General features: G+C 46.1%; 2 protein-coding genes and 1 long non-coding RNA gene across 5 annotated transcripts in view; 2 read left to right on the forward strand and 1 right to left on the reverse strand.

Moving 5' to 3' along the window:
• Positions 1 to 25,509, reverse strand: part of ELP1 (elongator acetyltransferase complex subunit 1) — a 40,134-nt gene extending 14,625 nt beyond the window's left edge. Inside the window, exons 1-23 of one of the 2 annotated variants that reach the window (XM_077345472.1) lie at positions 25,352 to 25,509; positions 23,221 to 23,452; positions 22,906 to 23,058; positions 21,339 to 21,420; positions 20,366 to 20,446; positions 19,769 to 19,854; positions 19,132 to 19,231; positions 17,641 to 17,731; positions 16,490 to 16,613; positions 15,633 to 15,726; positions 14,708 to 14,938; positions 13,677 to 13,847; positions 13,181 to 13,283; positions 11,469 to 11,633; positions 10,314 to 10,420; positions 8,479 to 8,582; positions 6,772 to 6,825; positions 6,518 to 6,623; positions 4,646 to 4,761; positions 3,966 to 4,039; positions 3,121 to 3,199; positions 2,523 to 2,602; positions 855 to 992 (exon numbers count right to left, since the gene is read on the reverse strand). In XM_077345472.1, coding sequence (XP_077201587.1) covers positions 855 to 992; positions 2,523 to 2,602; positions 3,121 to 3,199; positions 3,966 to 4,039; positions 4,646 to 4,761; positions 6,518 to 6,623; positions 6,772 to 6,825; positions 8,479 to 8,582; positions 10,314 to 10,420; positions 11,469 to 11,633; positions 13,181 to 13,283; positions 13,677 to 13,847; positions 14,708 to 14,938; positions 15,633 to 15,726; positions 16,490 to 16,613; positions 17,641 to 17,731; positions 19,132 to 19,231; positions 19,769 to 19,854; positions 20,366 to 20,446; positions 21,339 to 21,420; positions 22,906 to 23,058; positions 23,221 to 23,370 — 2,489 coding nt within the window. In that variant the 5' untranslated portion in view covers positions 23,371 to 23,452; positions 25,352 to 25,509. The remainder of the gene's footprint in view (positions 1 to 854; positions 993 to 2,522; positions 2,603 to 3,120; positions 3,200 to 3,965; positions 4,040 to 4,645; positions 4,762 to 6,517; positions 6,624 to 6,771; positions 6,826 to 8,478; positions 8,583 to 10,313; positions 10,421 to 11,468; positions 11,634 to 13,180; positions 13,284 to 13,676; positions 13,848 to 14,707; positions 14,939 to 15,632; positions 15,727 to 16,489; positions 16,614 to 17,640; positions 17,732 to 19,131; positions 19,232 to 19,768; positions 19,855 to 20,365; positions 20,447 to 21,338; positions 21,421 to 22,905; positions 23,059 to 23,220; positions 23,453 to 25,351) is intronic. The other variant, XM_077345473.1, reaches the window with a different exon arrangement.
• Positions 918 to 10,320, forward strand: LOC143841327 (uncharacterized). The gene is made up of 3 exons (XR_013232667.1): positions 918 to 1,021; positions 6,351 to 6,493; positions 10,120 to 10,320. It is a non-coding gene; the product is annotated as an uncharacterized LOC143841327 (long non-coding RNA).
• A 278-nt stretch (positions 25,510 to 25,787) lies between the features above and the next one.
• TBC1D2 (TBC1 domain family member 2) overlaps positions 25,788 to 27,802 on the forward strand; it is a 36,488-nt gene continuing 34,473 nt past the window's right edge. The window contains exon 1 of one of the 2 annotated variants that reach the window (XR_013232668.1): positions 25,788 to 26,180. Coding sequence is in view for 1 of the 2 variants with exons in the window: in XM_077345483.1 (XP_077201598.1) it covers positions 26,116 to 26,180 (65 nt within the window). In the remaining variant the exon portion in view is untranslated. The remainder of the gene's footprint in view (positions 26,181 to 27,802) is intronic. The other variant, XM_077345483.1, reaches the window with a different exon arrangement.

Here is a 27,802-nt window from a genome sequence, read left to right on the forward strand (position 1 = left end):
AGTGGGGCAGCCTCTACTGAAAAAAAAAACATCACTTGATCAGCAAGGCTGCCAACTACTGCCTGGTCATGCAGAGAAGCAACAAAACACATCAGTAGCTGATTTGATTGCCTTATTAAGCCTTGGAGCCAGTCAAGAGCCTTGGCAGCCATTTGGAGCTCCAACCTGCTTGATTTCTTCACGTGAATTTCTGAAGAAGGCTGTGGCTGAAAAATAACTTGAACTGGTGGCTTTTTAAAAAATTATTTACACTTTGACGATGTATTTTCTAGCCATGGTCTGTTATTGGTTTGAAACCATTGTATTCTGTACTATTGGAAATGATGTTTCAAAGAAAGACTTAATTATTGCCATGGTCTATAAGTGCATGTTTACACAGTAACTGCTGTGCTGTTTGTATTTTTGCAGATCAATTGGAAGCACCCCTAGGAGGAGCACCAATCTTCAATCCATCTTCAGTCCAGTTCCCGGATCCTAGTCCAACCTTACGGAGGGCCTCTGGAGGCAGCTGGACTGAGGTGGGTGTCTCTGGAATATTTGGCCAGTGTAACAACGAAAAAATCGTCAGCCAGACAGTGGCGATTGACAGAATGATAGAGCAATAAGTTACTGAGTTTTATTATGGCTTTATTCTGCTATGGTTTTACTGTTGTACTGCCCAGAGCCTGCTCATGGGAACCCACAGCCTAGCAATTAAATTATAAATAAATAATATAAATATGAATACATTGCAGGGAATCTAAGGACCGCAACCACTGAGAATCAAGCCTGCTCCTCTCTCTCATCCCAAGTACCTATTCTGGGTCATATGAGAGCATGACAGGACGCTGTACAGTAATCCCTGTGTTTCATACTTAGGCGCGTTGATCTTCTCCATGGCTGTTCGCATGGCATCGCAGATGAGTTCAACCTTTTTACGGTCAGATCTGAGCCCCTCAGGGGCACTGCTAAGCTCTAGAGGCGGGTACATGGTCTTCGTGAAGTCTTCTTCTCTAAGGAGGAGTTCATAGAAAGACAGCAGGTGGGTCTCAGTAAATCCACAATTCCAAAGTGCACAAAGTGTAAAAAATGCTGTATGAAATTTGGTGCAAAATGGAATGGGCAGGACAGTCCACAAAAGTGCAAAAATGTTGTTGATTGGGTATCGAGGTCAGTTTCTTGACATCTTCCTCCTGCACCATGCAAGCTTTTTTCTACATGGAGCTGCTTGAAGAACCATGGTCAGCACCCAGTCTACATGTTGGGGACCCCTGTTCTGAAGAGACCACCTGTCACAGCCATGTTGTCCATCATGGTCCTCCCAACATCTCCAGCTTGTTTTGAAACTTTGTATAGTATTGTAAGCTGCCTTGGATGCCAAGGCTCGCAGAACAACCGAAATGAGCCATAAATCTTGAACCAAAAGGTTTCTAGTCCTTATGGCTGCAAAGTTGTATGGCAAGAGATCTCAGAAGACAGAGAGATTCCAGTGGTTAGGGCTTCAGTGCTTAGAAAACTCCCCATGACAAATGAATGCCAGAATAAATGGTGTCATGGTTGAGCAGCTGCTGCTAGTCTGGTGAGACAGGTTTGATTTGCTGAAGAAGCGTTGGTTTTTATATGCTGCTTTTCTCTACCAGGTAGTTTCCTCTACCAGGAGTCTCCCTTCCTCTCCCCACAACAGACACCCTGTGAGGGAGGTGAGGCTGAGAGAGCCCTGAGATTACTGCCCTGTCAGAACAGTTCTATCAGGGCTGTGGTGAGCCCAATTTCACCCAGCTGGCTGCATGTGGAGGGGGAGTGGGGAATCAAACCCAGCTTGCCAGATTAGAAGCCGCTGCTCTTAAACAAGCTAGATCACCTTGGGCTAGTCACAATCCTGTTAGAGCTGTTCTCACAGAGCAGTTCTGTCAAAGGTCTCTCAGCCTCACCTACCTCACAGGGTTTCTGTTGTGGGGAGAGGAAGAGAAGGTGATTTAAAGCAGTTTTGAGATTCCTTCAGGTAGTGAAAAGTGGGGTATAAGAACCAACTCTTCTTCTTCTTTAATTTGCTTAATTTACACAGAGTGCAGAATTTTGCTTCTTGGTGCAGAATTTTTTCAGAAAAAGAGTATACACATGCCTTGCTTAACAATATAGTCACCACATGGTACTCTATACATTTAACAAGTATGACTCACCTCTCATACATTGAATCTTTGCTAAATATATCACATTTATTTAAAAAAAAAAACAGGAACAGCCAGTGCAGGGGGCCCTTCCTCCTCATGAGGTTTCACAAATGAAAACTGAATACGGAGCTGTAAGTCACCCTGCAAAGGGAAATACTATAGGGAGGCAAATAGAAGATGCTTTTCTTTTTCTTTAGAGATAAGAATAATCCAGGGAACAACCTCTCCTCCTGCACCACTACTAATCGGATTCATGCAGCTCCACATGGCTGCCATGCCCCAGGGGATGAACCCTTCACAGATCTCCTCATGTTTGGCCCTTGTCCCTTTTAAAGCAAGTGTTACCAAAAGAAAAAAAAAAGCAATACTCACTTCAGCTCTGTGAGAAACAAGTTGATATAATTTACAGACTCTACTTGTTTGATGAATGTTTCCGCATTGTCCAGGAAGACCTGAAACGAAAGCCAAGGCTGTTTAACTCAACACTGGCCTGTTGAGCACGTAGCTTTAAGATGCAGAAGGAACCAAATGCCAATTCCAGTCTGAAATGGGGTTTTAACAACGAGTTTGGAGAAGCAAGACATAATGGATCAGCAATACAACCCTTCTGCAACCCATCTAGCTATCGTCTCTTAAAATGGCTCCCTCTAGTCACATTGCAGGACAGCCTGGTACAGCCACAATATCCCCATCGCTCCTGAGCACATTGAAAAGATGAGCTCTGAGGCTTCCTCCCCCATCCCAGACTGTTCTTTATGTGGATAATTTTAGATAACAGGGCATTTATATTTTAATAATTATTACTGTTATGATATAGGATAATTAGGGCCAGGCCACATGCATATCACATCATCCTTGTTACAGTGTACTGACATATATACTAAACTGTGGTTTATGAGTGTACATTCATAATTCCTCCCCCCACCCTGATGCCTTATGAGTAAATATCAATAGCTCTCCTTTAACTTGCCTTTGGATTGTGGTCATAAAGGAGATTCAGATTGAGTCGCAGTTTCCTCATGCATTCAAAAGCGTCTTTAAACTGAATCCTGCAGGGAAAGGCAGATCAGAGGGAGTCAGTTCTGATACTTTCATGGAAACGGTAAAATGGCATCATGGATGCCACTTTTGGCTCCTGTCAGAAGGGATGGGGGAGGTGAAGCGTATTTTAATGAATTATAATATTGTACAGGTATATACTCCAAATGCCTCCAAACTTGCTGAGTTTGGGAGTACTCTGGAATTTTGAGAAAGGGCAGCGGACACGAGCACAAAATGGCCACCATCTGAGGCAGGAAAAAACACAAAATGGCCGCCACAGGAGACCAAACACAAAATGTTGGTGAAGTGTCCTCCTATGATAGAGCAGCTATTTCTAAATGTATTCCCTGCAGACCCATAGGTGATGCCATCTGAGATCTGCGCCAGAGAGTGGGAGGAAAGCCAAGATAGAAGTGGGCACCAGAAAAAACACTGGTTGACACTATGACAACCACAAGTGGCACCCTTTGGGAATTGGTACCTTAGGGTAGCGATCCCCAACCTGTGTGCCGCGGACCACATGTGGTCCTTCGACTAATTGGAGGTGGGCCCTGAAGGATGCCTTCTCCCCCCCCCCCCCCAGCCCTTTACAACACACTTCATTGTTGTGGCGTGTCTGTATCTTATTTTGAAGGGATGTTTAAACATTACCATAGCAATCAGAGAGCGTTAGGGCAGTGGTTGAGACTAGAGGAGTAAACTACCCCCCCCCCACACCGGGCCTTCAGTAAAAGGCGTCGAGTGGTCCCCGGAAATAAAAAAAAACAGGCTTACCTGTCCAGCCACTTCCGAACTTGGGCCAGGACAAGGGCCCGATGATGGATCGTTTCCAAGTTTCCTCTTGGCACCTAGAGAAAAATCCCAAGATGGCCGCTCATCCAAGCCATTGAGAACATCACATTTGAGTGACATAATAAAGGGCTACTATGTACAGCCCTCCATCCAGTGTCCCTGCATAAGTAGTTTAGGGATCAGTCTTCTTATTTTGCACTGAGTTCCCTGACTTGAGCAAGGAAAGAAACAAATGAAAATATTAAAAAAAACCTCTCACAGAACTTCCCACAATGGTTTTCTGCCCCAGAGAGGCACGCCTGGCCTTGACCAGGACCAGGGCCTTCTGGCCCCGACCTGGTGGAATGAGTTCCCAGGTGAGCTGTGGGCCCTGTGGGACCTTTCCATCTTCCGCAGAGCCTGCAAAACGAAGCACTTCCACCAGGTCTATGGTTGAGGCTGAGTTAAAGGAGGAAGAGCAATTGGGGTCCCCTGATGCCAACAACGAATATCATTTCTGACTTGTCTCTCCCTCTCATAGAAGGGTAGGGGGGTTGAGGGTTCCGCCATTTCGCTGCTGTGATTGTTGTTTAGTGGATGTTGTGATAGTCCAGTTTAATGTGGGTTGTAATGGGTTTTTAGCTGGACTTTGGGCCGGAAGAGCACACCCGGGGAGCGCTCACCTGCAATATCAGCTTGGTATCCTGAGGCACAATCGCAACTATCCGGGATCCTCTTTCAATCTTGCGCAGGGTCTCGTCGTCAGGGAGGGGAGCGTTGCCCAAAGCCGCTTGCAGAGCTGAAGAGACCACAGTAAATAGCGGAAAAGCCCAGATCAAAAGGGAGAACTTTGCAGCTAGATTGAATTTGGCATGGATAGGGAAGGAGTGCCTAAGAGGAGGATGCTGGGTACACATGCGGGTCCCAAAAGAATCAGATTACATCATACTCCAGTCTACAAGGGAGAGGACACATTGGAGAGGAGAAATCCTCTCTTCAGTTGCCCCCCATTTCCCTCCCTCTTGCTTTGCTTAATTACACGTTTTTCTCTTCAACCCTTCTGCATGGGTCCTCTGCACCTTGAGCCCTCTCTCTCTCCGGCTGATCCATAACTTTTTAGAAAAGCTTGTGCATACCTGTGTATGAGATATCTGGACAGGTACAGATGTCGTACATTTGTTTGTAGGGGAACTGACCAACTATATTGGGAGCCAGCATGGTGTAGGGCAGGGGTAGTCAAACTGCGGCCCTCCAGATGTCCGTGGACTACAATTCCCAGGAGCCCCTGCCAGCATTCGCTGGCAGGGGCTCCTGGGAATTGTAGTCCACGGACATCTGGAGGGCCGCAGTTTGACTACCCCTGGTGTAGGGTTACAGCAGGGTTTCCCAACCAGTGTACCTTGGGAGCCCCCTCAGATGTATCGCGGTATGGGGGATTCCAAGATGGCAGCCACAGAGAGCCAGCAGCCACCACCACAGCAGCGCAGCTTCTTCCCCTTTGGCTGGGGTAAGTTGGCCTGGTGGGTCTTCTGTTGGGTGTCAGGGCTGCCTTGAGTGGAGGGAGGCTTTTATTTTTTATTTATTTATTCATTTGCATTGCATGCAAAGTGTGGTGGGGTATGGGGCTAATTTTTATGTTTATTTGCATATTCTTATCACTGCCCAAAGGAGTCTCAAAGCAGTTTATAATTGCCTCCCCTTCCTCTCCACACAACAGACACCCTGTGAGATATCGGGGGGGGGGAGGGCTGAAAGAGCTCTGTCAGGACTGCTCTGTGAGAACAGCACTATCAGGACTGTGACTAGCCAAAGATCACACAGCTGGCTGCATGTGGAGGAGTGGGGAATCAAACCCAGCTCACCAGATCAGAGCTGCTGCTCTTAACCACTGCTGGCTTTTATTTGTGTATGGGGTGTGGCAATGGACATGGCCAGCTGCTATCACTTCCATGGTACCTCAAAGCCTGAAAAATATTTCAGTATACCTACATGGTCAAAAGGTTGAAAACAGATGTGTTAGATTGTGGGTCTAGGAATTAACATACCTCATAGGGCTGTTGTATTAAAATGTAGGAGGGTAGAATGATGTCTTTTGCTTTGAGGCCCAATTGAAAAGAAAGGTGAGGTTACAAATGAAGCAAATAAAATAAAATACATCTCAACTTTTAGCCTAACCTGGGTGTGAACCCAAGTTAGGCTAAACATATACTCTCAGACCCATTTTCCTCACAAAGTGTCTGCTGTGGGGAGAAGAAGGGTAGGCAATTGTAAATTGCTTAGGGACTTCTTCAGGTAGTGAAAAGTGGGGTACAAAAACGCAGCTCTTCTTCTCTCTTCAGTTCATCGGTTTACAAAACCCGATCTACAATCAGTCTCTCTGTACTACAGGGCAGCTGGAGAACTGTGAGCAGCCATTTTGAAGAACTGAAAGGGACCCATCCACAGATGGCTGTGTGCTTGAGGAGGGTAGAGAAAACACATGAAGAGGAAAGTGGCCTGGGAAGAAACAACCCAAAAGGGCACCGTGTATGGTAAGAAAACGCCAGGATATTTACCTTTCAGGGATGTGTTCTTCAGGGGCAAACACCGGCAGGTGTGAGAATGAGTAGTCACCAACAGAAACTCATCATGAATGATGAAGGATGTGACATTTGAAGCAGCCTGTGGAACATTTTAGTTAATGTTTAAATTAATCTATTTTAAATATTTATATCACTGATTCTTGAAGCAAAAAATAACCTGCTTTCCCCATTGTTCAGTATGAAAAACAACATTTCTGAGATAAGAAAGAACTAAGAATAATTAGTACCTCAGCATCATTAATGAAAAAACGACATCTGTCAGTCAGGCCAAAGATGGTGTCCTAAGACAAAAAAGGGATACACCGCAGTGTTAGAAAATAAATGACACAGAACTGTACAGAACAATTATTTCCATTGTTATTGTTTGACTCCAATATGGAGTATGTCCTAAAAATTTACATTTAAAAAGTTACATAATAATACATTAACAGTTATATAAAACATTGTAACTTTATGATATAAAATGATACAGTCATGAATGCCTTTAAGCCCACCAAACCAACAGTGCAATACTACGTGTGCAACCTTTCAAGTTACCCAGAACACTTTACCACCCTGGATGTTAAAATGTGGAGAAAAATGTTTTGTTTTCCATTTACTGCCTGATGAACAATTCTGGAGAAAGCCGGCAACATTTATATTGTGCTATTTAATTTTTTAAAAGTATGATTTGGCCTTTGTTGTTTTGGGTTATGCTATGGACTAACATGGCTACCTACTTTGTAAAAAAAAAATCACATTTATTATGGTTGCCATCTCCAGGTAAGAAAATTTCTGGAGATTTGGGGGTGGAGCCTTGAGGCTTAGAGAGAGGTGAGACCTCAGCTGGGTATACTGTCTGCCAAAGCAGCCCTTTTCTCCAGAGGAACTGATCTCTGGACATCATTTGTAATTCTGGGAGACCTTTGGGCCTACCTGAGACTGCCAATCCTACACATTGTCTGTTAGCTGGTTCCTTCTTATGCTTGAACTTGATCTGCTGGAATCCTGCTCCTCCTACTACACTGCAATATTGTGACTGGAGGGTACAATTAACTTTTATTGACCTGAAATGACAAGCATCCGGAGAATTCTGAAACCAGGTTTTAATTTTTTTTTTTAAGAAATGAGGCAAAAGACTTGCACTTTTTGCAAATTCTGCTTTTTAAATAAATATAGTGGGTAAGACTAGAATCTGGGAGTCTTAGGTTCAAATCCCCAATCTATGATGGAAACCTGCCCACACTCTCTCCTCACTGAAAATCTCAATGAGCCACTCCTGGGGATCCACTAGGCACATAATTATAGCAGATAATTAAGGTGATAAGAACTAGAAGAAGTTTATTTTTTACTATTTTTAAATGATAGTATCACTTGGAGCTTTCTCATTGCTTCCTCAGAAATGTGAGGTGGAAAAGCCTGGAATGTCAGATGGCCAACAACAGGCACCTATTTAAGCTCAAAACGGAGGGGGCCCAGAGGAAAGTGCTAAATTGTCGCACTGATTAAATCATGGGGCATCAGGATTTGGGCCCTTGGCATTAGCACGTGTAGTAATGTAGCAACTCTTCTGATTGAAATAGATTTTTCTACATGCCAGGAACAAGAGCTGGGTTTTGTACCTCACTTTTTATTACCCAAAGGCGTCTCAAAGCGGCTTAACAATCATCTACTCTTCCTCTCCCCCCAACAGTCACCCTGTGAGGTTGGTGGAGCTGAGAGAGCTCTGAGAGAACTGTGATTGGCTAAAGGTCATCCAGCTGGCTACATGTGGAGGGAGAGTGAGTAATCAAACCCGATTCTCCAGATTAGAGGCTACTGCTTCAGATTAGAGTTTGCTGCGCTACACCAAGCTGATGAAGTGATGGTGGTGGTTGCAGTAGAGGAGGAGGGATGGTAAAGGGCTCCCTGGTTATTGTTCGCCCAGTCTAGATTCACCCTCATTGCTCGCTTACTTGTCTGCCAATCACGGCCTGCACAATCTGCATGCACGGAGAGGGAAAGCGGACAGCGGAGCCACTGCTGCTCAGCCAAGGGACGATGGTTGGTGTTTCAGCCGCTAAAGCATAATAGAAAAGAGGCAAAAACAGCACTCAGTTAAAAACAAGATTATACATCACCAAATGCAGGATGATTTATTAGGATGAAATCCCATTAAGACAGACGATCTAGACCAGGGGTGTCAGTCCCAGGCTGGAACTGACTTGTTCAGGGCTCATATCCAGTCCGTAAGCAACTGGCACTCTACTACTCCCTTCTCCTTAGTTTCTTCAATTGTGATGGGAGAGACATAAAGCCAAACCCCCTTCCCTCCATTGGCTGAGGTCTCCTCTCTTCCTCCCCCCCCCCCCTCCTTTAGTCTTTCTTGCTACCACTGAGCAGATTCTGCCCAGTGTGAAATCAACACATTATTTCCCTTGGGGAGATCCCCCTCTATATTTCTGACAGATGAAAAAAAAGAAACAAGAAGCCTAACTGCACAGTTTGCAATCTTTATTTGCGGAAAGGCGCAAGAGTCCAGTCGCACCTTAATGACTAATAACATTTGTGGCAGGGCATGAGCTTTCATGAGCCACTGCTCACTTTTCCAAATACAATTAAAATGTGAGTCCATCTGTACTTTTATCTTGGAGAGTGGAGTGATTTCAGGTGGTCAATGACAACATCAGGTGTCAGGATTGAGATCATAGAATCATAGAATCCTAGAGTTGGAAGGGGCCATACAGGCCATCTAGTCCAACCCCCTGCTCAACGCAGGATTAGCCCTAAGCATCCTAAAGCATCCAAGAAAAGTGTGTATCCAACCTTTGCTTGAAGACTTCCAGTGAGGGGGAGCTCACCACCTACTTAGGCAGCCTATTCCACTGCTGAACTACTCTGACTGTGAAAAACGTTTTCCTGATATCTAGCCTAAATCGTTGTACTTGAAGTTTAAACCCATTACTGCGTGTCCTCTCCTCTGCAGCCAGCAGAAACAGCATCCAGAAACAGCATCCTGCCCTCCTCCAAGTGACAACCTTTCAAATACTTAAAGAGGGCTATCATGTCCCCTCTCAACCTCCTTTTCTCCAGGCTGAACATTCCCAAGTCCCTCAACCCATCTTCATAGGGCTTGGTCCCTTGGCCCCAGATAGGAAACCTAGGTCTCAATTCAGTCCAGGAAGATACCTTGTCTTGAGCTTCATTATCAGTTGCAATTTAGCAGTCACTCTAATCTCCCTTTGAAATTCCTTTGCAAGGCAATTGCTACTCTAAGGTCAGCAACTGAATGTCCTAAAAGTTTAAAATATTACTCCACTGGCTGTTGAATGTTGTGAATTCCTAATGTCAGACTTATGCCCATTTATTCCTGGACTGAACTGAGACCTAGGTTTCCTGTCTCATTACCAATGCTGATCTCTTCATGCCTACTACCCCTCTGCATATCACACCTAATCCAATTAGGCCTGCAATTGTTATTCACATGCTATTGACATCTGAAACCACCTTTATAAAGTTTATACCCCTGCTACATGGTGTTACATTTTACACAGCCTGACAAAGTGGCATGTCAGTTCCGGCCCTCTTAACAAATGAATTTGACACCTCTGATTTAGATGAACGAAGTTTGAGGCCTTCAGTTATGAATTAGGGGTAGCTGATTGCCCCAGCTTCTCTGCAGAGAAAGATCCCATTAACTGGAGGTGGCCAATGACCAACCCTTCTGCATGCAGGCTTCATCCCAGAGGAGCAGCCAAAAGAGAACCTCCAAATCCAGGCAACTCAGATGAGTAGCCACAATCGCGCATACCCCACAGATACTTCATTACTCGACCATCGGAGAGTTGCAGAGCTACCACTTTGGTTTTGGGGTTACAAGACAAGCTGATGACGTCCCCATCCACAGTCACGGGTGAGCTGCGAACAAAGCACAAGAAAGGGAGAAAGGTGACACCCCCTGAGGTCAACCTGTGCTCTCTCTACTTTTTGCTTTGAAAACAAAGATTTTCAAAAGCAGCAATCCAGCAAGCAAAAGTCCTCCAAACTCCAACTGAATAACATGTGCATCCAAGAACTCTCTTTCCAAAATTAATTTCTGTCGCTGACATTTATGATTGCACAGGGGTGGCCATATTAGGCTGTTGTAGCAAAATAAAATAAAATTACATCTTAAACACCAACAATGTTTATATAAAGATGAGCTTTCAGTCACCAAGATGGCTGTGCCGAGAGGGGCAGTTTACAAACCTAATAAATTAAATCAATCTTGTACCAATCTTTTCATCTATGCCTCAATTAACCAAAAAAGAATTTGCCCACATCTCACTTGTGGAAGAATTGCATGCCAGCAAGAAATGCAAAGAGCCTCTTGTGGTACAGAGTGGTAAGGCAGCAGACATGCAGCCTGAAAGCTTTGCCCATGAGGCGGGAGTTCAATCCCAGCAGCCGGCTCAAGGTTGACTCAGCCTTCCATCCTTCCGAGATCGGTAAAATGAGTACCCAGCTTGCTGGGGGGTAAACGGTAATGACTGGGGAAGGCACTGGCAAACCACCCCGTATTGAGTCTGCCATGAAAACGCTAGAGGGCGTCACCCCAAGGGTCAGACATGACTCAGTGCTTGCACAGGGGATACCTTTACCTTTAAGAAATGCACACCAAACCTACAAATAACGGTGCTTCATAAAAGGAAGAGCTCAGATTATTCTAACTTTAACATTTCCTTCACATCCACTAACGATGCTTATTCCTTGGCTCTTCTGTTCTTATGATGCTCTTTCTACAAATCAGAAGCACTCTGATTTGTTAATGTACGAATGAGGCAGGTTACAAAATGAGCTTTCTGTAGCCACCAGCTTCCTCATTAGTCTCTTCAACTGCTCAACCAGCCGAAAGGGCATTAAGGTCTTCCAGGACTGCTCAAAGCAATTTGTTTTTTCAGTTGAGAGAAACGCCTGTTGTCAGTACCTGATAACGATACGTGCTTCTTCAGGAGAGGACAGCTTCAGATGGTGAATGCTCGTCTGGGCTGGGAGAGGCCCCTGGCTAGCAGCAAGGAACAGGTCATCTTGCACCCAGGTGACAAGACGTAACCAAAGTGGGTTTCTCTCTTCCTTGGTGTTCAGGTCGATTCTGTCGCAGTACCCAACAAGGAGGAGACAGATTATTTACATGGCATGTTCATCATGCAAGTTACTCTTTCCCACTTCCACTTTCTAAAAGACAGCAGGGGAAACAGGAAACAGGAGTCAAACATATTCTTCTTGATATTGCTTGGAAGAATCAAGGGTTTGGTAAACTACAAGGTAATCTGAGCAAGCAGATTATCTAGGGCAGGGGTAGTCAACCTGTGGTCCTCCAGATGTTCATGGACTACAATTCCCATGAGCCCCTGACAGCGTTTGCTGGCAGGGGCTCATGGGAATTGTAGTCCATGAACTTCAGGAGGTCCACAGGTTGACTACCTCTGATCTAGGGCACATGTCCTCAACACGGTGCCCATGGGTGCCGGGACATCAGTGGACATCTTTTCTTGCGCCCACCAAGTGTTTTTAGAATGTAAATGGGAGTAGGTGGGGCTTTTGCCCAGCAGAGTTTCAATCTGGGTGCTTCTTAGCTAGCTCAATATGTATACTTATTTTGTGGGTATGCAAGAAAATACTAAACAATATGATCATTCTGAAAAGTATCCTGTTAACAGAGTTTAGGCATGAAATTGTTATTGTAAATTATTATTGGAACCCGCCTGAGTTTCCGAAGAAAGGCCACAATACAAATTCCAATATAAGTTAAATAAATAAATACTGAAGAGGATGCATAACTTCACTCCCAAATGTTTCGTGGTTGGCTCCACCTCCTGTGGCAACCATATTGTGGTCACGCCCACTACCTTGTACCATAATTGGATGATATTGTGGTTGGATACACACTTTTCTTGGATGCTTTAGGATGCTTAGGGCTGATCCTGCGTTGAGCAGGGGGTTGGACTAGATGGCCTGTATGGCCCCTTCCAACTCTATGATTCTATGATAATTGCAAAGGTGTCCAGAAACTCCAAAAAGGTTGTAAACCCCTGTTCTAAGGACTCTATGATATTTTCCTGAGCTATGTGCACTGGTGACTTCATGGTGGTGAGCCTGGTGCATAAACCTGGCATATGAACAGGGGCCTCTGTTCTTAAATACTTTTTACAACAACAACAAGCCTTTAATAGCATATATTCTTAAATACTTATGAGAGCATACATTTCTCCTAAGGCCTGTGCACCCTCCCCTTTCTTGCAGCAAATGGATTTTATCAGTAATCCCTAATATGACAACCAATGGCACCCACCAATGTGTTTCCAGGCAACCAATTCCCTTCCCTCCCCCTGCCAATTCCTGGCTTTCGGCCACTTTACTGAAGCAGGTAGTTCAAGAGCCCTGGAGGAATCACCCTTGGTGTGCAGAAGCCCTCATTTTGAAACAGCTGCTTTCACCATAGCAGGATGCCTGGCTCGGAACCCCTAATATTTTGTAATTATCTAAAGCCTCCATACTATACAGTGCATCAAGCAGAAAGCCAGCCCTAGTAACTTGCATCTCCCTCACCTAGCTTTGAGCCGAAGGCCTTTCAAAAAAGCCCTGGCAATGCATACTCCCTCAAAAACCATATTCCATACCAAATTTAACTACCCCTACCTGTAGGAGTTTTCCAGCTGAGGGACCCCAATAGGGCCTTTAAATCCATCTCTACCTGTGGTACCATTTTTCAGTGTCGGAGAGTCCTTATCACCATGGCCATCTGAGAAAAGAACAGCAAACAGAAGAAGTGATAGGCCGACACTGGCATCATCCGGGGGTATTTTAGCCACTATCTAGTATTCTTCACCCTTCTTTAGCTGAGACTGAGATTTGTTTAGCAATTAAATAGTTCAAGTCACAATTAGAGAGTCAAACATCCATTTGGTGATTCCCTACTGACACTCCAAAAATAGGCCTTGGAGCAAGGAATACTGGCTGCAAAACAAGTCCCACCTTCTTGGTCTGCGCCCACCACCAGGGCTAACCTGGGCCCATATGAAGAGGCAGCTTTGAAAACTGCACCCACAGCTATAACTTTTTAAAAAGTCGAAAGCCACCCATCCTAGCAGCGGTTTGCAAGGAATGCCATTGAAGCAGCACGCAGAGTACTTACTGGCTTTGTAGATGGAAAGCCTGTTGCTCGCATCCAGGACAGCAAGATCCCCGCAGGTAGAAGGCTCCACAGGGAAAGCTATTTGATTGACAGCGCAGGGAAGCTGAAGCTGGTGTGTGCTAAGAGGTGGGGGGATCACAGCATGCCGAAAAGCTGTCAAGAGCACCTTGTCTTTGAAACAGAAAAAGTCACTCCGTTGCGCATCATGGCAATGTAACAGGTGTTTATCCACTTTGTGCATTTTTATCCTGCCATTCCTCAGGGCGGTAAGAATGGCTCCCCCTTCCCCCACAACAACCTTGTCAGCTGGGCTGAGCTAAGAGAGTGGGACTAGCTCAAGATTGCCCAGAATCAGAATGTCACAATGGAGATCCGAAGATGGATCTCCCAGATCCTGGTCCAATCACTATGTCACCTGGCTCTCAAGGCAGAAATCAATACAAAGCAAGTTAAATATTAGTTAAATGCCTCCTTGTGCTCATGCATTGTTTTATACCCAATATCGGCCTATAGAAGTGGAACACCCTTCTCCTGAAAAAGGGGGAGGGCATGTTGAGGACTGAATAGATTCCAGGAAGGTGGAATGTTGAGGGCAGCATGGGATGTTGAGGGCCGCTGAGTGTTGGTGTCAGGAAAAACAGATAGGATTGTGCTAAGGATTGTGGGGCAGAAGATTCTGAGGGGATAGATGTGATTTCCAAATGCTACCCCCACTGTGATTCTTCCCAGCTTGCAAGACCATAAGAAGAGTCCTGCTAAATAGGATCGATGGTCCATCTAAGACAGCAGTCTGCCTCCACCACCAGACAACCAAATGGTTGTCTGGAAATCATAGCCTACATTCTTAGGTCTCATACTTAGGTCTCATTCATCTTGCTTTTAATTCTTGGGGGTGAAAGTTGGCAGGACAAGGGAATAAAGCACAAAGGAAGATGGATGAAAGAGTGGTCTTGTCTGGAGAATTGCCACCCACATGTATCCCTTTCCTTGTAACCCCCCTGAGCTCATTACAGACCGGCGCAAAAGCATACCTCCGTCGATGACTGCCACCTCAGCCAAGTCACTGGCTCCTTCCCCTGCGCTGCGGTCCGTACTCCACTGCCAGTCATAGCAGAGGTACAGCCACTGGTGACAAAGGATGTGAAGTCGATACGGAATCTCTGGATCCCACGCCAGGGACACGATCCTGCTGTCCTCTGAGCTGCCAAAATGTAGGCTTTGCTTCAGGTACCAGTGATAGTTTCCTGTTGTCCACAGTTGAACTACACACACACGGAAAGCAAACACAAAAGGATGACGGACTGTGGGCTGGAGATTAGGGAACTGGACGCAAGACAAACAACCACTAAGAGCATAGGCCAAGTGAGTAACGATGCCAGACCCCAGCTCTCCATCTCCTTGGCTTTTGGTGGCTCTTTTCAGCCCAGTTGTGGGGGGGAACCTGGCTTAGTGCGAGTAAGAGGCATCTCCAAAGTGGTGGCTGCTCCAGGAGAGTTTGCTCCTCCTCAGTTTTTTTAATTTAGCAAATATTTATTAATCGCGTTCAGGAGAAGGTTGATTTATATGAAAAAGAGGGAATTAGGGAGGGTTTCCACCACCACCGCAGCAGCAAATGGGCAGGGTGCGTCTTCCTTACATTGCCAGACAGCTAGAATTTCACAAGAATTCTTTTGATATTTGCTGCCATCAGCTAGTTATTTTTCAGTGATGGGTATGCCTTATTCTAAGCCTCCCACAGAAACAGCGAGGAACACCACAATCTTACCATGAAGCAACCTTTGATAGCAAAACTAGGCAGTTTTCTTGTGAGTGTACAGGTGTATTTTCAGGGTATACAGTACACCCTTCCTGTGTGACTGATGATCACCAGATAGCCAGGGTGATTTGGCAGCATCAACTGTGAGCCTGATCTAGAAAGTTCTGGAAAATATTCATGTAAATATCCTTAGTTCTTACCATATGTCTTTGGTTGTGAGTCAATCTCATGTTTCCGATCTTCCAGCCATATGGCTAATACCATAGAGTCTGAATTCCAGAGTAGCTCATTTACCTAGAGGAATGCAGAATGTAGCTTTGCATCAACGTCAGAAACTTTCAAGAGGATGGTTCTTCAATCACATACGATCCTCTTCAGATCACTTCACATTGAATAACTGAACACATTCCAAAGAACCAGCATGGTGTAGTGGTTAAGACTGGTGGCCTATAATCTGGAAGAGCCAAGCTTGATTCTCCATTCCTCCACGTGCAGCCAAGCTTGCTGGGTGACCTTGGGCTAGTCACAATCCTATTAGAGCTGTTCTCATAGAGCAGTTCTGTCAGAGCACGCTCAGCCCCACCTACCTCACAGGGTGTCTGTTGTGGAGAGCTTTGAGATTCTGTTTTGAGATTCCTTCAGGTAGTGAACAGCGGGGTATAACCCCCCCCAATTCTTTTTCTTAAAATTCCTCAGACTAGATGGGGGGGGGAGTCAACAGACACACGAGAAAAAGAGCCGCCAATAGATTCCATCTACCCATCTAGTAATCCTTATCGTACCAAGGGCATGCAAAGGGAAGTGTACATGATTCTCTTTTCCCCATTTCTTCCACATGACACCCCTGTGAGGTAGGCCTGAATACCAATTGGCCTAGGGTCACCCAGTGAGCTTCATATCTGACTGGGGATATCAATCCCACAGTGAAACCCTAAACAGAGTTCCACTCTTCTAAACCCACTGACTTAGAGTAACGCAATTCTGTTTACTGAGGGCCAATCAGATGCTCGTCTCTGCTGAAAACTCAACAGCCTTTGCAGAAAGGGAGTCAGCTTACCTTGACTTGGCCTTTCTGAAAGGGAAGTGTGAAGTCCCCATGAAGGAGCCCATTCTTCTCAAAGAACACCACGTCATGTTTGTTGGCTTTATCTTGAGAGGATGCCACCAAGCTTCCAGAGGGCCTTAAGGACAAAACAAAGGATGAAGGTGTGACAATTGTTCGTTGGGGGACATAGGGTTGTGCGCTTCGGCATGGTTCGGCCGCCTCAGCGATCACTGAAGCCCGAGGTGGCCAGCACTGGCCGCCTCGGGCTTCAGTGATCACTGAGGTGGCCAAACCCCGCCGAAGCGCACAAGCCCAAAGCAAGGTTTCCACAAATGCTAAAATATTTTTAAAATGCGTTTCGAGCAAAGGTCTGTCATTGGGATGCAAGGGTTTAGCTACTGCAGGAAACCTGGGGTCGCAGGCACCTCCCCTCCTGGTCATTGTCCTAGACCAGTGGTCCCCAACCACTGGGCTGCAGCCCGGTGCCAGGCAGCAAAGACCTCGGCACCAGGCCGTGGCTCCCTCTCCCCGCAGCAAAAAACTCGCCAGGCCGTGAGCAAATTGGCTGCCAAAGCTTCCGATTAGCTTGCAGCCCGGCAAGCTTCTTTCTGCCGGGGGGAGGGGGGGAGGGAAGCGCGGCCACCAGCACGCTGGCGGTGTAAACACGCATGCACAGCAGGTCCGCGTATGCGCGGCTGTTTCACACATGCGGGGGCCCGGATCGCCCTCCCCGCCACTGGTCCGCAACCCAAAAATGGTTGTGGATCGCTGTCCTAGACAAAAACCCTTTTACTTTGTCCCACGAAACTCAACAGTCGCCACTAAGCCCTGAGTCTTCCCCACCAGCATGACTCTTGGGCTCCTTCAACCGATCACATTCAAATGGAAACAAAGACATCACCACACTTCTTTTGCAGTCCTAGGCAGAGTTACTCCAGTCTAAGTCAATGGAAATCAATGGATTTAGAAGGGAGTAACTCTGCCTAGGGCTGCATTGTCCTGCTACCGAGAATATGATGAGGAGGCAGGACCCTTCGATTTCTCCTCACTCCCTCCCTCCCTCTGGCAGCTCTTCCATCTTCTTCTTCTATTCTTTAGCTGGTGATTGGTGGAGCAGGTTGTCCTCTCAACCAATACTGTAGGTGCCGCTCTCCCATACTCACTTCCAAGCTAGGCCTTGCTCCAGCCCAGGGACAGGCTCGCTGGTTGACTGCAAGACAAATTCTCGGCTCCACACTCGGATCTTACGAGCCCCTGCACATTGAGGGTGAGAGACGGACAGAAGAAGCACAGGGAGAACTCAGGAGAACAGTTTCCTAGACTTCAGGAAGTGCCTGTTTGGTTGCATCCATGGAGGCTTAATAAAAACAGGGCTTGACTAGCTTTCAGGTCAGTGCAGACCCAGGTCAGGGGATCCTCAGAATGCATACCAAACAGTGGCACACTGAAGAAGTTTGCTTGGTGTGCAAGTTCTCTGCAGAGGCAACAATAGCACACAAGAGGGCCTAAGACATGGGCTTAGGCCTGTAACTGCCTCCCAGAAACACTCAGCCAGGATGTGATGCGTTGGCAGTACTATCAGATTTTCCCAGTACAATTGGCCAAGTTTACCTTTTGTCTCCCCCCCACCCCTTCTCTTTTCACACAGGGCTGCCCTGAATTCAGCAGGCAAAGGGTAGGTTTATTTATTTACCTCAGCCATATCCCACCTTTCTTCCCCGAGTGACTAGGGTTGCCAAACAGCCTGGAGGAATAAAAATACCTGCTCCCCACCCTTTAACAGAGGCTTAATTTGATATTATTTACTAGCAATCTATTTCCACACATGAAAGGGGAAAGACATTCCCCTCCACCTGGGTATGTTGGCAACCCTAATGGAGACACAAAATGGCTCACATCCCCCTCTTCCATTTTCACCTCACAACAAACCTGTGAGGAGGGTTAGCCTGAGAGAGTATGACTGGCCCACAATCACCCCGGTAGCTTCCTCAGCAGAGAGGGGATCTGAATTTTGGCCTCCCAGATGCTAGTTTGACACCCTAAGCACTAGCTCTTGGGGCTAAAAATGTGCTAGAGCAACAATCCTCAACCTTTTCAAGCCTGTGAACACCTCTGGGATTCTCACATAGTATAATGGGTGCAGAAACAAAATGGCTGCTGCAGGAAGAGGAGGCAGCCACCAAAGGGCTGCTGCAGCTTACCTTCAGTCACACAACAAAGACCTCTGTGCTGTGATGGAGCTGCTTACACAGCAATGTTTTTAAAAAGCTATACAGGTAATCATATCTCCAATAGCCAATCAGGAGCCTTGTAGAGCAAATATGCCACCGGCCACACCCACTTTCTATAAACGCTTAGCAGGCAACAGGGAAAGTCCCTGTGGTGGATGAATTACATGGGAGAAAGGAAAAGGCTTCAACCACAGCAGCCTTATCTGTCCTGGCTTCTTCAGGGCTGAGCTGGGATCACTTTTTGGTGGAACATAGATGCATAGTGTGTGTGTGTGCGCATGTCTGTACACGTATGAATTTATCCCAACAAGATATAAATTAAGAAACCTTTCTTTAAAAAATAAAAAGAGCATGATTTCCATCCTCTTTATGCAACCCAGTCATCGGCAAGTGACATTTTGTTGTTTTAAGCATCATACCAACCTGTGTCTGGGCAAACCGCACTCACTGCGAAGTACTGCCCATCCCCTCTCCAGCTCATGCGAGGTCTGTGATCATCCCAGGGCAAAGCAGGTGAGACTTCCTGGGAGAGGCAAAGAACATGCGCACTTCCTGTTAACCTGGAAGCAATAGGTGACACTTGCAAGATTATCTTGCAGCCACACATGCTACCTGCCCCATTTTTTTCTCCCCTCCTTTTTTAGTATGAATAAGGGTGGAAAATTAAAGAGCTGCTGCATTAGAACAGAAAGGAGGAGAAAGAGACTTAAGTGAGGTATAAGACCAACAGAGAAACATGCAGAGCAATGTAGTGATGGCTTTAAATGCTTTATTATGTATAGTTTTATCAAATTGTTATGTCAATTTTAATATGTTGTATTGAGACTTATAGGGAGGGACAGTTAATACATCTAATCTAATAATAATATTTAAGTTGTGATAATTGCTACTTAGGAATATCCCAACCCCAAAAGAAGACATTTTCATCAGTTTTTTAAAAAAGAGCCCCAAAGAGGACAGAAATGAACAAAAATGCCATCTAAAAAACATGACATCTGGTAACACTATCTGGTAACACTACATTATATAACATTATATAACTGTTGTTATAATACTGTACCACTGGCTTGGTACGAGCAGCATGCTTTCCTGCAGATCCATGGAACTGGGTCTCCTTTTTCCCCCAGCCGACGGTGATAAACTTCCCTAGAAGTAAGTAAACCAGTCAATAACTTATATTTGAAATCCTGGCTCTTTTTTTTTTTTTACCATTTTATGCAAAAAGCCTCAAATCACCTCCTCATTTCCCCTCACACTGCCTTTTTGGTGAGCCAGTTTGGTGCAGTGGTTAGGAGTGCAGACTTCTAATCTGGCGAGCCGGGTTTGATTCTGCACTCGCCCACATGCAGCCAGCTGGGTGACATTGGGCTCACCACAGCACTGATAAAGCTGTTCCGACTGAGCAGTAATATCAGGGCTCTCTCAACCTCACCTCCCTCACAGGGTGTCTGTTGTGGGGAGAGGAAAGGGAAGGCAACTGTAAACCTCTTTGAGACTCCTTCGGGTAGAGAAATGCAGCATATAAGAACCAACTCTTCTTCTTCAGTTGTTATATCTTTTTTTTGTTTGCATTCAATCCTCCTCTTGCATACTTTTTGCTCTTAAAAACCTAAATTTTGTATTTTATGCAAATCTAGCACCTGACACACTAACTCACCTTCTCCAAAGTCATCTTGGTGAATCCGATTTTCCATAATCGGCTCAAACTCCCTGGTCATCAAAATGAGTGTCTGCTGCCCTTCATGGGGTAAACAAGCAACAGATTTTAAAAACAAAACTTTCATGGTCAGCTGGAACAATCTACTTTATTTTTCCTATACTTGATCTGACATAGAATTTCACCTTGTGCTGCAAGTAGGGCAGCTATTAAAGAAAATATAATGTGTGGGTCCCAAGAGAAGAAAAGAAATTTGGAAAAAAGTGCCTCCGCCAACCAGCCTTTCTCAACAGGTAAAGGTATCCCCTATGCAAGCACCGGGTCATGTCTGACCCTTGGGGTGACGCCCTCTAGCGTTTTCATGGCAGACTCAATACGGGGTGGTTTGCCAGTGCCTTCCCCAGTCATTACCGTTTACCCCCCAGCAAGCTGGGTACTCATTTTACCGACCTCGGAAGGATGGAAGGCTGAGTCAACCTTGAGCCGGCTGCTAGGATTGAACTCCCAGCCTCATGGGCAGACAGCTTCAGACAGCACATTTCTGCTGCCTTACCACTCTGCACCAGAAACTACTAAAACATACTTCAGGCTTCGAGAAACCCCAGAAGTGGTGCAAATGTGCACAGTGGGGTTGGCCACTCAGATCAGGGCAAAAGTGTTATTGAGAGCCATAGTTGAATACTGAACAGATTCCCTTCTTAACCAGAGTCTGAATTAAACCCTGGTTAAGCAGAGAACCAGTTTGACCCAAGTAGGTTTTGGAGCATCTGTAACACTAAACTGTGTTTAAAGCCAACTAGAGAAGGTGGGGGAGAAGAATTCTCATCAGAAAGAGGAGGCAGAATGCGTTGCAAAGGCTGTCCCCCCTCCCACCCCCAAACAAACCATGTCTTTCAAGCATAGAGTACTAACAACCACTCTGGACGCAAAGCTAAGAAAATTGATTAGTCACATCTGCTTGAAAACTCTGTACCTGTCGCCAGGAGTACAAGTTCTTGGTCTGGACTCCAGCTCATTGCTGTTAGGCCACTGTCCACACTCCCGACACACTCCAGCTGCAAAGGAGGGAAAAAAACACAGGATGGTCACCTTCTTGTGCTGATCCTGCTCCTGGCCCTGTAGCAGCAGCCACATACTGAACTTAAGCATCTCCCATCATCACCTGACAGTGTCAAAAAAGCTTTCAGTGGCTGACATGTTTCTGACCAATGCTACACCATCTGGTGCCAGCCTCCAAATCCCTAAATGCTACTATGGCCTTCCTTTTACTTCAGTAAAATCAAGTCTAACTATAAATTGTGGTCCACATCTGGATTCTTCTTCAGTCTAAAGCTGGGGTAGTCAAACTGCGGCCCTCCAGATGTCCATGGACTACAATTCCCAGGAGCCCCTGCCAGCGAATGCTGGCAGGGGGCTCCTGGGAATTGTAGTCCATGGACATCTGGAGGGCCGCAGTTTGACTACCCCTGGTCTAAAGTATGTACATATGAGCCATTAGGCCACAGCCGACCTAAGGCAACTCCAGCCAGGGTCTTTCAAGGCCAGTGAGCAGCAGAAGTGGTTTTGCCCTGGCCTTTCTCTGCACAGCTCTCCTTGATGGTCTCATCTAAATACTGAACCCGGTTAGCTTCTGAGATCTGACATCATACAGGTCACCTTCCCTCTCCCAGTTTAAAATGGACTGATTTTCTTCTAGTTTTGTACTATAGAACAGTGGTCCACAACCTTCTTCAGGCTGCAGACCCACGGCAGCGGGGAGGGCTATCACCCAGCTGCACATGCCGTGCATGCGCGGGATGGAGTGCCACACATGCGCGTTTGCAGACACGCGTGGGAGTGCCACGCATGCGCATTTGCGGCCGCACATGGCATAAACGCGCATGCGTGGCCCTGTTTCCCTCTCCCCACCTCCTACAAAAAATTTTGCGGCCGATTTGCTTGTAGCCTGGAAAGTTTCGTACTGGGGGGGGGGGCGGGAAGAGGGAGCCACAGCCCGGTGCCAGGGCCTTCACGGCCCGGCACTGGGCCGCAGCCCGGTGGCTGGGGACCACCGCTATAGAAGAAGAAAAAAGAGGGATATTTGAATCCGGTTCCAAATGTACACGTGATGTGAGCTTGTGGCTTCTTATAATATGTCCATTGTTAAATGTATCCAGGTGTGACAATGTATATGTTAATTTTCCCCACAAATTTAAATAAGCCAATAATATATTTTTTTCATTGGGCAGGGAAAAAGTGCTAAAACCCTTGAAGGGCACTATTATGAAAGCAGCCCATCTAGAACATACATACATACATACATACATACATACATATTTCTATACCGCCCTCCCATGAGGCTCAGGGCTGTTTACATAAAACGTAGGGATAATAGAGCCCAATTCATAACATCCACAACAATAATAGTGGGTTCTATAACTGAAGGCAACAAGTATCGTAACACTTCTCGTAACAACAATAACTTTCTGCCTCTGGTTAGGTTTCTGGTCCTCTTTGGCAGTGCTGGAGGTTCTGTAGTTCCACCTGGCACAGAAGCATACCTGGCTTGTATCCAGATGGCAGAGGATAACATCTCCAGTGGCTGTAGCCACACACACAGATTGTTGGTCAGGTAAATCCTCAATTCCCACAATGCGTCCACTTCCATCTTCTGGCAGAAAACTCTCTGCTGTCAGAGAAATTTCATTTGTGACCTATACATAGACGAAACAGAGGGTAATGAGAGACAATTGCCATGACTAACCCGAGCAGCCATTTTGTGATGGTACCCACTCAGTGTTCTTAAAGTACCACAAGATTGGGGAGACACGTTGTAGAACATAAAAGCCACTTGACAAAGAAATTTGGCAGCTTACCTCCTGTGTGAGAGGATCCAGTTCCACAATTCCATACTCTGTGCTGATTAATAACGTCCCTCGGTCCACACGGAGAGAAAAACCCTGTGGACTTCCAAAAACCTGGCTGGCCAGGCACTCCCGTGTTCTCAGTAATTTTAGGTTTCTCATAATGTCCTCAGGATAAACAACAGTATAGTAGGAGAAAATGGTTTTTTCACTCTGCCTTAAAAGCAAATCAGTCAGACTGCACCTAAAAAACAGAAGCAAGCACATACTCATTATAACGGAAGTATTTTAAAGAAATTAATTTATTTCAGCTCAACTCCTTAAAAAATTATTATTATAATTCGTTTATAAACCAGGGGATGAGTACAAAAGTTTTAAAATTTGTTTTGTGTTATATAGAGCCAGCGTGTGATAGTGGTTATAAGAGTGGCAGCCTCTAATCTGGTGAGCAGGGTTTGATTCCCCTACTCCTCCTCCACATGCAGCCACCTGGGTGACCTTGGGCTAGTCACAGTCCTGTTAGAGCTGTTCTTGTAGAGCAGTTCTCTCAAAGCTCTCTCGGCCCCACCTACCTCACAAGGTGTCTGTTGTGGGGAGAGGAAGGGAAGTCGATGTTAAGCTGCTATGAGACTCCTTCGGGCAGTGAAAAGCGTAGTATAAAAAAACAACTTCATCTATCTAAAAGTTAATAATGCGGTATGAGACAAATTGTTAGAATCAGAACTGTTCAGGCTTAAGAAGATACATCGTCACATTTTAAAGTGTTGAAGGACTAGTTCCCAGGACTGGCCTTCTGAGGTAAAAGCAGGCCACATTTTTTACAGCTGCAGTCACTGTGGTTCACTATGGGTAGGGTTAGCCCAGTAAAACCAAAACCAAAAAAGGAACACAACCCAACTTTAATAGGTAGGAACTCAGAAGTTGAGCCATACAATAATGTAAAACTTGTTGATTATTTATTATAGTGCACAATTTAAAACAGAATAAAAACTTCATAAAGACTGTACAGAACTAACAGCACATAAGACCAAACATGTTGTTTCTGTGTTTGCTTTGGTCTTATGTGCTGTTAATTCTGTATAGTTTTTATGAAGTTTTTATTGTTTTTAATTGTGCACTATAATAAATAATCAACAAGTTTTACATTATTTTATTGTACAGCTAGGGTTAGCCCAGTGCCATAGAACCCCCTTCCCAAGTGCACTGTTTGCTTTCACTCCTGTGGGGGGAAAGTAAAGCCTTAAACTTGAGAGCACTGTTATGATAGGGAGTTTATCCTCCACCCTTAAGATCAGGCTACACTGCCTGGAACACTAAAAGGGCGGGGGGGGGGGGTAAAATATTTGTGTATAGGCATTAGGAAAATGGGTGCTTTTTTATTTCAGGGGCTCCTCCATGGTCGAGAGGTTGAAAAAAGCTATCCAAGAGGAATTGCAGAAGCAAGCATCACCCAGCAATTCTGCCTGCCCTGCATCCTTCAGGGGCAGCAATGAGCCTTTCCCCTGAGCAGTGACCAGTCAGAAGCAATGAGTGACTTGAAACCCATCGCTAGGCCAGAACACAGTGACCCTGCAGTGCAGGCTCGTTTAGCCATGTTGGGGGGGGGGGGTCACTCACCAGAACTACTTCTGACCCACTGGAGTATTGTGATTCAGCCAGGGGAACCCAGGTTCAAATCCCCACTCTGCCAAGGAGGCTTATTGGGTGACCTAAAGCTAGTCATTCTCTTTCAGCCTCAGCTACCTCACAGGGTTGCTGCTGGAGGGGGAACTCTGAATGCTTCTCTGAACTCCTTGGGATAAAAATGCTCTAGATCGCTAAACCGTTTTCTGACAGATAGGAACTTAGCAAGTGAAGCCATTCTATCACCTCTACTTAAGTGGCAGGCTCACTTGGGAAAGCTCCTTCTCGCTCAAAAGTTCAGAAGATTGCCCAGTCGGTGTTATTATTACCATTACGTCTGAACGCTGCAAGGATATGGAAACTTGCTTGGACCGACACTAGTCCCCTAAATCCCCTGCAACATACGATTTGCTGACTTGGTCTTAAAGAACCAAGAGAAGAGTGGGATCTTTTACAAAGACGCTGCGATTTGGGTTTTCTTCTGTCTCCGCGATCCTAATCCCGACTGAAGCTCGCTTACCTTAGAAGTAGGGTCCTTTTCAACGACACCCATGCACCCTAACTACAGGTCCTGCGCCTGCCATGTTAAAAGCACCCGTGCGGGTAAAGTGGGCAGAACGCATGCTCAGTGGAACTCTGAAGCCGACAACAAGTAAGGGCGGTGCGATTGATACAGCGCGCGTGCTCAGTGTGGCGCCGAAAGAGGACAGCGCGGCGTCCCAAAAGCGCATGCTCAGTGGGAAGATGTCGCGTCTAGGGACGCTGAGCGATGGTTCGTTAAAACGCGGGAAATTTCACGAAGGGCTTTTTTATACGCGCCTCACCTCACAGGGGGGCGGGAAAGGGAGGGGCCAGCTTGATTCCCCCCCCCCACACACACACACGATTAATTGCTGTATTTGTTGATAATATTCAAAGTTCAGTTTTCATGGTCTTCTTAAAGCAGCTAACAAAAACCTTCCAAAAGCAATCGAATATTACGTTGCACATGGTGTCTCAGGGAAGAGGCCACGGTGGGAATCTTGTTTCCAGCAAAGGCCGAAATAGAATCCTGATTTTATTAACATAGGCCGTTACTGCCCCACTATATAACACTTTATACAGCTTCATCTCTCATTAAATAACACAGCAATCCAAAAAGTAATATTTGAGTCCACTGACTAGCATCTTAAGTACCAGCCAGGATCAAGGGGCAAGAAGAGAGGCTGTCTTATTGAAGTTTTGACTCTCAAAATTTACATCCTGGAAATCTTGTTAATATGTTCAGGGCTCCAGGACCCAAATATGGTTTTCCACTGCAGATCAACTTGGCTACCCTCAAGAGCAATCCTAAGGACACTTCTCTGCAAGTAAGCCTCACTGTATGTTTCCCAAGGCTGTTGTCTTGTGTACACTCACCTGTAAGTAAACACCATTCCATTAAGGGGGATTTGTGAGCAGAAGAAAACGAGTCCAGTTGTCCTCTGCTCTACGATTGGAAATGTATCTCCCACTAACTGCTAATTTTTACATTTTTACTCCCTCTACTATGTTTTTTTTATGAGCCTCTTGTGGCGCAGAGTGGTAAGGCAGCCGTCTGAAAGCTTTGCCCATGAGGCTGGGAGTTCAATCCCAGCAGCTGGCTCAAGGTTGACTCAACCTTCCATCCTTCCAAGGTCGGTAAAATGAGTACCCAGCTTGCTGGGGGGTAAACGGTAATGACTGGGGAAGGCACTGGCAAACCACCCCGTATTGAGTCTGCCATGAAAACGCTGGAGGGCGTCACCCCAAGGGTCAGACATGACTCGGTGCTTGCACAGGGGATACCTTTACCTTTTACTATGTTTTTGAATGAGACTTGAACCCAAAGGACTGATAACTATATAAGATCAGGTCGTTATTCTAGCAAAGCTTTTGAATCAGCTAAACATCTTCATTATACTGCAAAGGGACCAAGCCCTATGAAGATAGGTTGAGGGACTTGGGAATGTTCAGCCTGGAGAAAAGGAGGTTGAGAGGGGACATGATAGCCCTCTTTAAGTATTTGAAAGGTTGTCACTTGGAGGAGGGCAGGATGCTGTTTCTGTTGGTTGCAGAGGAGAGGACACACAGTAATGGGTTTAAATTTCAAGTACAGTGATATAGGCTAAATATCAGGAAAACATTTTTCAGAGTAGTTCAGCAGTGGAATAGACTGCCTAAGGAGGTGGTGAGCTCCCCCTCACTGGCAGTCTTCAAGCAAAGGTTGGATACACACTTTTCTTGGATGCTTTAGGACAGTGGTCCCCAACCTTTCTGTGGCTGGGGACCGGCAAGGCATCGGGCCACGGCCGCGCGGACCGCACCCGCGCGGGCCACGCCCACACACTGGCCCGCACCTGCGGGCCGCGCCCACACACCGGGCCGCGCCCCGCTGGCCACGCCCACACACCGGGCCGCACCCGCGGGCCGCGCCCGCGCATCAGGCGCAGCCCGGCCCTGATTCCCTCTCCCCGCCCTCCCGCAGTAAGAAGCTTCCCGGGCCGCAAGCTTGCGGCCTGGTATGTTTTTTACTGCGGGGCGGGGGCGGGGAGAGGGAGCCGCAGGTTGGGGACCACTGCTTTAGGATGCTTAGGGCTGATCTTGCGTTGAGCGGCGGGTTGGACTAGATGGCCTGTATGGCCCCTTCCAACTCTATGACTCTATGATTCTATGAAATGTGTTGGGTATTTTCATGATGCTGTTTACTAATTTACTGCTAATTTATTCTAGTAGTCTAGTGATTTCCATTTCATCGTCTGAAGTGTGCGTGCACCTGAAAGCTAGCACCCTGAATAAAACTTTGCTGGTCTTAAAGGTGCCATGCTGCTTCAGACCAACTCGGCTACCCACTTGAGTCAACATTTATTTCAATACGAATCTTAGTTTTCCAGACTTCCCCTAGCACACACAGTGAGTAAGCATTACTGGAGAGCTAGCACTCACCTCACAACTGACATGGCAACACATAGCC

Source organism: Paroedura picta, chromosome 7, assembly GCF_049243985.1.
Source record: "Paroedura picta isolate Pp20150507F chromosome 7, Ppicta_v3.0, whole genome shotgun sequence".
NCBI classification, from domain to species: Eukaryota; Metazoa; Chordata; class Lepidosauria; order Squamata; family Gekkonidae; genus Paroedura; species Paroedura picta.